The sequence below is a fragment of the Fistularia commersonii genome, chromosome 8, assembly GCF_037954325.1.
Source record: "Fistularia commersonii isolate RoL2024-O1a breed Wild chromosome 8, RoL_Fcom_v1.0, whole genome shotgun sequence".
In the NCBI taxonomy this organism is placed as follows: domain Eukaryota; kingdom Metazoa; phylum Chordata; class Actinopteri; order Syngnathiformes; family Fistulariidae; genus Fistularia; species Fistularia commersonii.
This window is the reverse complement of record NC_141291.1, coordinates 5,827,362-5,838,938: the sequence shown is the minus strand read 5'-3', so window position 1 is coordinate 5,838,938 and position 11,577 is coordinate 5,827,362. Positions and strand designations below refer to the sequence as shown.

Genomic DNA, 11,577 nt, shown 5'->3' with positions numbered 1-11,577 from the left:
TTAAATCTGTATTTATCTGATAAATAAATTAAAATTAAATTAATTAATTTAAATCAAAATTATGAAATATGTATACATAATGTAAATAAATATTTATATGTGTATATGTATATCCTCATTTGTCATGATATATGTATACGTAATATGAAATATGTAATATGTATTATGACATATGTAAAGAAAAAAATATGAAATATGGACACAAGGAAAGCAGTTGAAAATGTGTGTGTGTGTGTGTGTGTGTGTTTGTACCTGTGTGTGACCTCATATGTCTGGTCAGGTCCTGCAGGGACCAGAATCGCTTCCCGCAGACGTTGCAGATCTTCTTCCTCTTGTCCACCCGTCCTCCCGCCACGTCTCCCCCCTCCAGGCTCTTTGGTTCCGACGTCTCCTCGTCGCTCTGCTCCTCCTTCTCCTTCTCCTCCTCCGACTCTCCGCTCTCCCCGGCTTCGCTCTCGCCGCCCTTCCCTCCTCCCTCCTCGCCGTCCGTGTCCACCTCCTTCTTCTGCTCCTCCTCTTTATCTTCCTCTGCTTTGGCGGCGCCGGCGTCTGCCAGGGCCGCCTCCTCCTCTTCTTTCGCCGGTGGCGAGTCCTCTTCCGTCACCGGCGTCTCCTCGCAGAGGTGCGCCCTCTCGTGGCGAGCGAGGGTGGTGGCGTAGCGGAAACTCTTTTTGCAAACCTGACACACGTGCTTGTACTCCGGCGGGGACTTGGAGCTCTTGTCCTTCAGCTCCTCGGTGATGTCGGCCGCTGCCTGGGCGGCCGATGAAGAGGAAGAGCAAGAAGATGGGGAGGAGGAGGAGGAGGAGGAGGATGATGATGATGAAGAGGAGGCGGCGTCGGCGGGTTGTTCTTCCTGAGAGGAGGCGGCCGTGGACGTGCACAGCTTGAAGTCAATTAGCTTTTTGCCAAAGTTCAGGTCCAGACTCTTGTTGCTGTGGCAGTCGTCGTCGTCTGTGTTTTCCACCTGTAAATACAACCCGCTCGGCATTTAAACGCACAGATTCATTGCGGCGTTGAAAAACCTTGAAAGGCCTAGAACAGGGGTCGGCAAATCGTAACACCCAAAGAGCCTTTGGACACGGTTTCCTCGGAAAAGAAAACTCTGGGAGCCGCAATTACTTTTCGACGTCTAAAATAAAGGGAACCACTATTGCTTTTTATCACCTTAACACTTTAACAAGTGTGTAGTGTGTTGCTTCGGAAATTCACAAAGTATTGCGGAGAAAAATTACATTTTATTTATGTAATGAACTCATTTTGAGCTTTGAGCTTTCAGAGCGTGTAGCGGAGCCTTGACCTGAATTTTAAAAATAAATCGGGAAAAAAAAAGAAAAAAAAACGCTGTGTCCGTAAACAATAAAAAAATAAGTATTTGCAAAATATCTTCATAAATATTTATTTTACCTAGTTTATGGGACTTCTGCTCCTGAACTTCTGCGCGCAGCATCTGCAAATGGGGACTTTACTGGCTGGCGGGTATACCGGCTTCGGCGAGTGTGACGTTATTTTGTGCGGCGAAAAATAAAAAATATAATTTTATTTAATATTTCAAGATCACAATAATCTTCCAACTTAGAACTAAAAGTTAAAAAAAGGAATTAACACAAATGACATGCACTTCAATTAAATATTTACAATTTATTTTCCCAAGCCACTCGCAGCCGCGGTGTAACGATGAAAGAGCCGCGGGTCGCCGACCCCCGGCCTAGAACTCACCGATCTCAATAAAACTCCAAAATTCTTAAAAGAAAAAAAAAAAGAACCTGATAATTTTTTCAGGTTTTTCAAAAAACACCCAAAATCTGAGTTACATGTTGAATAAGGAATGAATTTTTCTTTTCGAAGAAGGTGAATAAATTCATTTCAAATTTCTAATATAAAGGGAGTGCAGAAATAAATTTGGGGGTCCCCTGCTTATTACAAAGCAGAAAATCCACCAAGCAAAAACAAGGCAAGTTGTTGAACTCGTAAGTCTAGATTCCACTGCATGTAAAACTCATGTGGACCGGCGTCACCTGGCGGTAACAATGACAACTAGCGCTTGGAGTCACCTTTGTGCTGCTGCTGCCCTGCGGAGGCTGTTTTCCGGGCGCCGCTCTGGCTTCTGCTGCCCCCTGCCGGTCCGACTTCAGCGTCGTTTCCGTCTCCGCCTCCTCGGATGGATCCGCACCTGCGTCGTGAGGGGCGGTTAAATCGATGACGGCGCCCGGCGGAGTCGCGGCGAAAGTTGATCGACTCGTGGGTGTTCAATTTCATTCACGATAGCGCTGATTCCGCTAACGGACCTGCGCTCTGCTTACCGGCGGGACCCGGGCCGGAGGCGGGAAGCTCCGAGAGAGCGGGTCTCTGGTCGGCAGAGGGGCTGGAGCCTGAGATGGAGGGGTTGCTGATGTCCTGCACGTCGGGCATAACCTGCTCTGTCTCCGACTGACTCTCTGAGGGGGAAACAACGTCGTCGGCAGAGAAAAAAAAAAACCTTAGCCGTCATTTTAAAATTATCCTGATACTTTGTTTTGAGCAAACCTAATTATGGAATGCAAATATCCAGAAAAAAAAAAAAAAAAAAAGACACTCGATGCCTGGGGTTGCTTTGTTACCTGCGTTACAGTTTAGCCTTCTGGTTAAACCATTAGCCGACGTCAGCTAGCCGGCTAACAGACCGTGAATTGTTTTTTAAAACACCCCTGGAAATCATTTCAACTTGGTAAGAAGCTGGTTATCGCCACCGCCAAAACGCAACCAGCTTCCAGAGGCCCCTCCTTACCCGCGCTCTCGTGCGAGCCGTCGTCGCCGTCCTTCTTGGTGAGGCCGCCGTTGCGCCGCAGCGCTCGGTTGGTCTCGCCGTGCTTCCTCAGCAGGTGGCGCTCGCAGTTGGATTTGGTGGAGAAGAAGGCGTCGCAGCGCGGACACGGGAAAGGCTTTTGACCTGAGGATGGGGACAGGGAGTGAATTTTGGACGAAGGACGTGCGCGGTGTGCGCGGAGGCGGGTTTGTCTGCTGCGCGTGTTACCGGTGTGCGTCAGCATGTGTCGCTGCAGCGAGCTGGCCCAGGGGAACACCCGGGGGCAGAAGGGGCAGGTCATCTTCTGCACCGAGTTGGAGTAAGCGTTCTTCTTCCCTTTGGACTGGGGCGCCAGGCTCGCCGCCTTCCCCTCCTCCCTCGCTCCGCCCTCCTTGTCCTCCCCGCTTCCCGATTTGTCGGACTCTGTTGGCGGGAAGGAAAAAAAAAGGGATGTTTGCTGAAATTTGCCGAGTTCGAAGATCTGTTGAATCCCTTCTTCAAGAACTAACTGAGAAACTGGCAAAGGGGTCGGTGACTTTTAACACTCCAAGAGACATTTTGGACCTGTTTCCCACAGAAAACAGCGGGAGCCACAAAAACCCTTTTGATAGCTAAAAACTTCTAAAATTTCTAAAAATAATTTTTCCCCTATGATGCGATGTAAAAAAAAAAAAAGAAAAAGAAAAACTAGTGTTGCAGTTGTGTAATCAATTAATTTAAATTCCATCTCTATGTGCATCAATTTACATTTTGAACTCTGAAAAAAAAGGCTGTTAAATGGTTATGGTCACAGTCCAGTAAAATACTCTGTATAACGTATTAAGGAAATAAAGGGTCTAATTTAAATGACCACCCTGTAAACAAAAATGCCTTTTGCAGCTATGTGCCGTTCTATCATTCCAAACAAAAAAAAAGACAATTTCAATGAATGGTGCAAAATATATCTTTACAAATTAAATAGCCAATTAAAAATATTCATGAGAATTTTATTTTTGCTGCTGAACCTCAGCATGCAGACTGCACGCCAGGGCTTATTTTAGCTCAAAAAATGGCACTGCAGTGAAACGCAACGGTTTTCTTCTAATATTAAAATTGAAGAAATACAATAAAAAAAACAATAAAAATAATTTTGAGTGAAATAGTAATTTTCCAACCCCTGAACTAGCCTATGATATATACTACTAGATATACACATATAATGTAACACATATAATAACAAAAAAAATTATTCTGAGGCGTCTCCCGCTTCCGACCTCGCTTTGCCCCCAGCTCCGCCGCCTCAGTCTGCAGGTAGGTGCTGAACTTGTTGGCGTCAGTGGTGGCGAGCATCTTCTCCACGCTGGCAAACTCGCCGCTGGACTCCAGGTCGACGCCGCCGACGGCCTTGTCCTTCAGTGTCGGGTGTGCGGCCTTTTTCCTGCTCCGCTTCCTGCTGGGGAGGAGAAACGACGCTACGTCACAAACATCTGTCGCGGGAGACACGAACTTTTCTTTTAACAATTTTTTAGTTTTTTTACCCCACGGACCTAGACGAGGCCTCGCCGGGGTCGTCGCTGTGCGTTTCGGCGCTGGCGGTGGCGGCCAAGGGTCCGGGCGCGTCCGCGGCCGGGTCGGCCTGGGAGGACGGGGCCTGCGGTTTGGCGGCCTGCGGTTTGGCGTCCAGCGCCGCCGCCGCCTCCCTCTTGAGCAGATCGGGGGCGGCGGAGACGGAGTGGATGATCTGCGCGATGGAGGCGAGGGGCGGGAGCTCTTTGAGGGCGGAGGAGGACGAGGAGGAGGCGGCCGCCGGCTTGGGCAGCAGGGGTTTGAGGCGCTGGGGCCGGTTGTTGAGGGCGACGGGGGGAGGGGTGGAGCTGGAGGGGAACTGGTAGCAGCTGAGCTGGGGGTGGGGATGGAGGGGAGGCAGGGCGCTCGCTGTCTTCTCCTGCTGCTGCTCCAGGACACCGCCGCCGCCGCCGCCGCCGCTCTGCTCCGTCTTGATCTCCCTCTTCTCCACCGCCACTTCCCTCCTCTGCCTCTTGCTAGGGATGGACAGATCGATGGGCTGGTCCAGGAGGGAGCAGTCGTAGCTGGTGGAGCTTCCCTCCGCTTTGACGCCGGGGGACCCCGACTGGCCGGCGCCAACGCGCCCCTTGGTGGAGAAGTCCAGGGGCTGGTCCAGCTCCACGATGTACGCCGCGCCCGGCAGCTCCTCCACCTTCACGGCCTGGATGGGAGGCTGGCCGACGCCGTTCAGCGCCAGTGGGTTCGCCTGGGCGGCGTGGGCCGAGGCGACGGTGGCGGCGGGCTGGAGCGTGGCGATGTGCTTCTCGATCTCCCGCTCCTGCACCTCGGGGTGCTGCTTCAGCAGGTGGTGGATGCAGTTGCGTTTGGCCAGGAAGGTGGCGCCGCAGCACCGGCACTCGAAGGGCTTCTTCTGGCAGCCGTTGTGCGTCCGCAGGTGGAGCTGCAGGGCCCGGTAGGTCTTCAGGTCCTCGCCGCAGAACTTGCACGTGGTCTCCGCGCCGCCGCCCGTCTCCGCGTCCTGCGTGGTGGTGGTGGCGGTGATGGCGGCGGCCATGTTGGGGTTGGAGTTGGAGAAGACGCACTTGATGTTCTTCTCGATGTCCTTGCGGGAGGTCTTGGCGTGCTTCTTCCTGAGGTGGCGCTCGCAGTTGGCCTTAACGGTGAAGGGGTAGTGGCACACGCGGCACACGTACGGCCGCTCGCCGCTGTGCGTGCGCAGGTGTCTGATCAGCGTGGCCTTGTCCGGCGCCACGTAGTCGCAGATGTTGCACTGGTGCGGGAGGATGCCCAGGTGGTAGCGCATGTGCGCTTGCAGGACGCCGGAGAAGGAGAACACCTGGTTGCAGAAGCGACACGGGAAGGAGCCTTTCACCGAGCCGCCGCCCGCCGCTTTGGACCCCGCCTTCCTCGCGCAGAGCCCCGCCTCCTCGTGCGCGCCGGTGGTGGACGCCGGGGGCGAGTCGGACAGGGGCGTCTGGGCGTCGCCCATGCACTCCGCCTCCATCTGCCCGCCACTGGAGGTGCCGGGGGAGGACGAGGACGAGGACGACGACGAGGACGACGACGAGGAGGAAGAGGAGGATGGCGCTTTGAAGAGGGTGGGGGTGGGAGGCGGCAGGCTGGGGCTGATGCAGCCCAGTGAGGCCTGCTGGGAGCTCTGCAGCGGGGGCGGCGTCGTGGCGGTGAGGCTGGAGCGTGGCGTGATGGGAGGTTTGGGCTTCAACGGTGGCATCGCCTTCTGACTCTGGACTTGACCTACGGGAGAAAAACACCGTCACCGCCATCCATCAACATCTGGCGAGTCACACAAACACCCTCCGCTCCACCCACCTTGGCCTCCTGTTAGCCCCGGCCCCTTGGCCAGGTTGGGGAGGGTCAGTCCCATTTGATTGGGCGCCGCCGACGCCACCTTGAGGATCTGCTGGATGTCGGCCAGCTCCACGATGCCGCCGGCGCTCGCCTCGCCGGGTTTGACGCTGGACAGGGCGCCGCCGGTGGTGGCCGCGCCGCCGTCGGGCTGCAAGAGGAAGCCGGCCTGGAACGGCTGCAGGGAGAGCAGGCTGAGGGCGTCCCGCTGGGAGAGGCCCTGCAGGGTGGAGGCCGAACCCGAGGCCTCCAGCATGCTGAGGGCCGGGATGCTGAGGGCCGTCAGCCCGCCGCCGGCCAGGCCCAGGGTCAGACCCAGGCCGCGGGACAGGTAGCCCGACGCCGGCTCCTGGGGCAGGCTGGAGCACAGCGGCTCCACGTGGATCACCTTGATGCTGTCCAGGTGGGCTTGGTGGATCTCGTCCTCCGTGGGGCCCGCCTTCACCTGGGGAGGTGCATTGGAGATCTTCTCAGCACACGTACACGCACGCGCCTCGGCAGGGATCGAACGCCTCCCTCACCTTCGACACATGCTGAAGACCCAGTGCCTCCAGGAATCCGGCTTGCTCGGAACACTCGGGCTCCTCGGCCTCCGCGACGTCTTCCGCGCCCGCCTCCGCCGCTTTCTCCCCGGGCTCGGCGGGACCGTGGCTGACGGCCTTGTGCAGCTCGAGGGCGGGACGCAGAGGGAAAGCCTTGTCGCAGCTCTCGCAGACGAAGCGGTGGAATTTGCTGACGCAGCGGCGGAGGTTTGTCTCGCACCAGACCTGGAGGGACAGGGGTCGCGTGTCAGTTGGCGTCATAAAAAAAACAACAAAAAAAAACAAACAAACAAAAGAGGAAAAAGCATGAAAATATTGGGAAATGTTCAAGACCTGCGCAATTTGGGAAAACTTCAAGCAGGAGAAGTCGATGAAGGCCAGGTCGTTGAAGCCGGTGGGGATGGAAGGGTTGTTCTGGATGAAGGGCCGGCCGCTGGGGTCCTGAGGCAGGATCTTGTGGACCCCCGCGTTGTGGCGCAGCAGGCCGCGGTGGGTTCGGAACGAAAGGCAGCAGAGGTCGCACCTGCACAGGGCACAAGACACGGTTTCCTCTTGTACCGCGGCCAGAGAAGGAACACAGATGCACGTCACCGCATTTGTGTGATAAAACCTAAATAGCAAAAGAACCGGAGCATCGCTGCATTGGGGTCAGAACCGGGGGCCGCCATGGGATGGAGCATCTTCTGGTCTCGGTGAATGATTTTTGATATTACGTTTTAATATTTATTATTATCATTTTTCTATTTTAGCGTCCTTCAATGTCATTTTATTGTAGATCATGCTCAACATAGGGGTATTTGTGCTACCGCAACCTTACTACCTCACTCATTTGCACATGTCATGCCCTAATTCTGTTGTCTATTTTTTTTTTATCCTTGTTGGTGTCACTTCACTCGCATCATGTTTATTTTTAAAATTGTTATTGTCACTGCTTCAGTTCTTATCCTTGTTGTTGTTTTGGTTGTCTATTCCCACCCTTGCTGTTTTTTCCCCCCCATTCTATTGTCTATTCTTTTCCTTGTTGTTGTTGTTCACTCCACTGTCTATTTATTTGTGGATTTATTCTGCTAGCTTTGAATCTAATCTCTTTTATTTATATCTATACTGATTTTTATTGATACTGTCATTGTTGCGCTGCTGAGACAAAAGAATTTCTCCTATGGAGATCAAGAACGCACATCTTATTTTAGTTTAATTCTAAAAAATACACCAGTCATAGAAAACGGTGCAAAAAATGTGTGCAAGAAATGTATTTAGTTTTTTATACTACATATCACCTTGTGTCATGTGTGTTTATTTTGGGATGCCCTGCCTCGAAGACCTGCGCAGTTTAATGGATGAATGTTGTTTCTTATGCGCATCAGTTCCACGCCCAGCATCTAGGGGGCGTCAAGTCTCTGACCGCTCTAACAAATGTTGTCCTCCCCATCAAGTTAAAACTCCAAGAGGTGGAAGGAAAATGACACGATAATGAAGCTTAACTGCACTAATTTGAGTTTATCTCTTAAAACGCTTCCGTCTGTCTCTGCGGAAAACACTTCACTTGTGGAATTGGAGGGGATTTGCGTGTTTTTCTCTTGTTTGCCCCTTTTGCTTGTCCTCCGGGGCCGCCATACTAACAAAAAAAAAAAAAAAAGTGCACGGATGTGAAATGTTGCACCGGCGTGAGTGTAAGTGTGTGCGATAACCCCTGGTGGTAGCGCTTGTTAAGCGCTGAGAGGACAGCTGCTCAATGTCTGCATCAGTCACACACTCTTATCATGCCCTGTGTGTATGTGTATGTGTGTGTAATCCCAACAGACACCTTGCTGAAGGCTTTTGAGAGGACACACACACACACACACAGACATACACACACACTCTTGTCCTCTTGTGAAGCAGGGTGTATCAGAGCGACGTCATTTTAAAAGCATCAAATGCAATTTTCACACTCCAAGTTTTCCAGTTATATTTTTCCCCTCTGTGAGGCGCTGAGTTGCTCTCGGGAGTCGGAAATGAATCCAATATGAATCTGATTTCCGCCCTTGTGTGTGTGTGTGTGTGTGTGTGTGTGTGTGTGTGTGTGTGCGCGCGCAATGGATCAGCTGTTCCCAGTCACCGTAAAGTCACACCGCTGAGAAAGGTCGGAAAACCTGACGGTTTCACGGAGGTCTTCTAATGTTTGATTTAAGTATGTGTTGAAAAAAAAAACAAATAAAAAAACAAATCAAATAAATCAAGATTAGATCCTAGATGATGAATATTTGAAAGACAAAACAAAAAAAGCTTCCCGGCTCTCATCTTTGCACTCTACACTGAAACATATGAAATATTTTGGAGTTAATAACACTTAAGTGTGTATTATCTTCCCTGCAGAACTAAGCATGTAGCTTTGAGAGACTGAAGAAAAAAATGGTCAGTTTTCGAAGGGGGAAAAAAAAAAAAAAAAAATTAAGCTTTTCTTCTTGACCAATCAGGAGGGAGCCGGTGCCCCGTACAGGATTCAGACCCAATCACTCCCCTCCTCCGGCCTTTTCCCCCCCGGTTCTCCGTCTTCACTTAAAGCGTCTGATAAAAAAGTGCAATGTCCGGATTTTTATCTTTTTTTTTTTTTTCTTTTAAATAAGGTTGTAGGAGTTAAATGACCCTCCTCCATCCCTCCCTCCATCCTTTCTTCCATCCCTCCTCCCTCCACCTCGGTCGATCCTCTTACAGGCTGATTAGTGAGGATTTGCAGCTAAATATTCCTTTCTTCCTCCATAACGAGCTCAGCGCCGCCTGCTGCCATCCTGCCCTCTTTCTTTCTTTCTTTCCTCCTTTTTTCCTCCTCCTTCTCGTCTTTCTTTCCCCTCTCCCATCCTTCCATCGACACCCCTTTTGTCTCCCCCCCCTTGTTTTTCCTCCGTTCCTACTTCCTGCGGCTCCGCTCCTCCGTTCCCTCCCCATCTTCCGTCCTCCTCCTTTCTTTCCCTCCATCCCTCCATCCTCATCCGCCTTTTTTTTTTCTCCCGCTATCTTTCCCGCCGAAGAAACAACAAACACATTGAAAACTTTGTGTGTGTGTGTGTGTTGGGGGGATTTGTAAAGGGTTGTGTCGCTATGGTGACAGACGGTGCCATTCTTGAGGAGGGTGGGGGTGTCGTCATGGCGACGAGGGGCTGACCGAGCGGCCTGAAACCTCCTCCTGTCTTCCCAACTAGTGACTTATTAGCCCTCCTCTCCATCCCTCACTTTTCAGCCCCCCCGCCCCCACCCAGTCAGGGGGGAAGCTTCTCCCCTCCCTCTCCTCCTCTCTCTCTCCGTCCATCCATCCATTCGCACCATCATCTCCCCCGTCCAGCTTCTGGTAACTTCTCACGGGACGGAAAAAAGGGGTACCTGAGCGCGGTGTCGGGGTGCGAGTCCATGTGTGTGTCCAGCTCCAGTCTTGTGTTGCAAGTCTTAAAGCAGATGGGACAGGGCAGCAACTCCTCCTCGGCTCCTCGGACCGCGGCCGACATGGCCTCCTCGGTCGACGCGTCCTCTGCGGCCTGCGCAGACACACACACACACACACACACACACCGTTACGCCGCTTCCTCGGAGTCTCTGCCGGGTCGGCGACGGGAAGAGCGGCGACCTTCTTGGAGGGCGGCTCGTCTCCGTTCTCATCCTCCATGCCCTGCCTCCGCTTCACGGACGGGCGGCGGCGCTTGGTGGGCGACGGGGGGCTGACGGGCAGCAGGCCGCTGGCCGGGTCCTTCTCGTGGATCTTCATGTGTCTGGAGGGGAAAAAAAAATAAAAATTGCATTGTGAACGGTTTACCGGTCATGAAATCACCTCATCATTGTTGGGTGATGATGTCGACATCGGGCACCATTTTGAGCCAGACTCGACCCGATGAACCACGTGTGTCTGATATTCTGATTTGAGTTATTGGGTAAGTTCTTCCTCTCGAGTTCCTCCGTCCTCTCCTGGCAGAACCGCCGCTTTGTCGGACCGGCGGGAGAAATTCCTCGAATGGCCGGTCGGCAATTATCAAAACGCAGCGGCGGGCCTTATATGGCCAGAGGAGAAAAGAGGAAGCGCCACAGGAAGTCACTGCCTCCCCCCCTCTACACACACACACACACACACAATCCCCCCGGCTGCTGCGCAGACGGAAACTCTGAGCCAATTAAGCCCCTAACTGATAAAACTCCAAGCAGCACGCCTTGAAAATGGCAGAAATGTCATTTAAAAAAAAAAAAAAAAAAGTTAAAAACGGCTTCTTCCGATGCGTCTGAAAACTGATGATTTACAGGGAATAACAAAGTTTCTGTCACTCATTTCTCTTCGCCGGGTTATCTTGAAATGGACTCGTCATCGGCCCTCCTCATCCTCCATCCCCGTGTGGCATTAGCATGGGAGTAGCTATTAGCCAGTGTTTTTGTGTGTGTGTGTGTTTGTCTTTGCAGGTGAGTAAAGGCCATGCAAACAGGCCGCAGGGTGTTGGTTTACAGACCCTCTGGGATGGAGAGACGATGCAACAGAGACATGCGTGGAAGGAAAGAGGAGGTAAGGAGACAGAGGAGGCAAGGGAGGAGAGAGGAAAGGAAACTGAAAGGGAGGAGTCAAGGGGAGAATGGAGTGGTCAGGAGAGGAATGAAGGGAAGGAGAGGTGAGGATACAAGAGAGGAGAGAGGAGACGAGGATAGGGAAGGAATAAAGGTGATGCACAGAGAAGCAGCGACTAAAGCTGGAAGGAAGGAGGAAAGGAAACAAGGTGGCAGGACCCGGCCGGGATCAACCATTCACTTCAATCCCGAGGTGTACTTTGACCAAACCCCAGCTCTCCACCAATCAGACGTCGGCAACTCGCTCAGCCGGCGGCCACACAATCCTTGTGTGTGTGTGTGTGTGTCGGTGAGTTAAACACA

The 11,577-nt window shown here is 52.4% G+C and overlaps 1 protein-coding gene across 8 annotated transcripts in view; it reads right to left on the bottom strand.

The window, feature by feature from the left end:
* rreb1a (ras responsive element binding protein 1a) overlaps positions 1–11,577 on the bottom strand; it is a 54,876-nt gene that overhangs the window by 5,179 nt on the left and 38,120 nt on the right. For 5 of the 8 annotated variants that reach the window (XM_086150688.1, XM_086150690.1, XM_086150689.1 and 2 more), the window contains 12 exons: positions 10,298–10,439; positions 10,057–10,208; positions 7,033–7,222; positions 6,679–6,924; positions 6,122–6,602; positions 4,303–6,046; positions 4,039–4,217; positions 3,014–3,208; positions 2,768–2,929; positions 2,304–2,438; positions 2,055–2,173; positions 253–967 (listed from right to left, as the gene is read on the bottom strand). In XM_086150688.1, coding sequence (XP_086006814.1) covers positions 253–967; positions 2,055–2,173; positions 2,304–2,438; positions 2,768–2,929; positions 3,014–3,208; positions 4,039–4,217; positions 4,303–6,046; positions 6,122–6,602; positions 6,679–6,924; positions 7,033–7,222; positions 10,057–10,208; positions 10,298–10,439 — 4,460 coding nt within the window. The remainder of the gene's footprint in view (positions 1–252; positions 968–2,054; positions 2,174–2,303; positions 2,439–2,767; positions 2,930–3,013; positions 3,209–4,038; positions 4,218–4,302; positions 6,047–6,121; positions 6,603–6,678; positions 6,925–7,032; positions 7,223–10,056; positions 10,209–10,297; positions 10,440–11,577) is intronic. The other 3 variants (XM_086150686.1, XM_086150691.1, XM_086150685.1) reach the window with 2 other exon arrangements.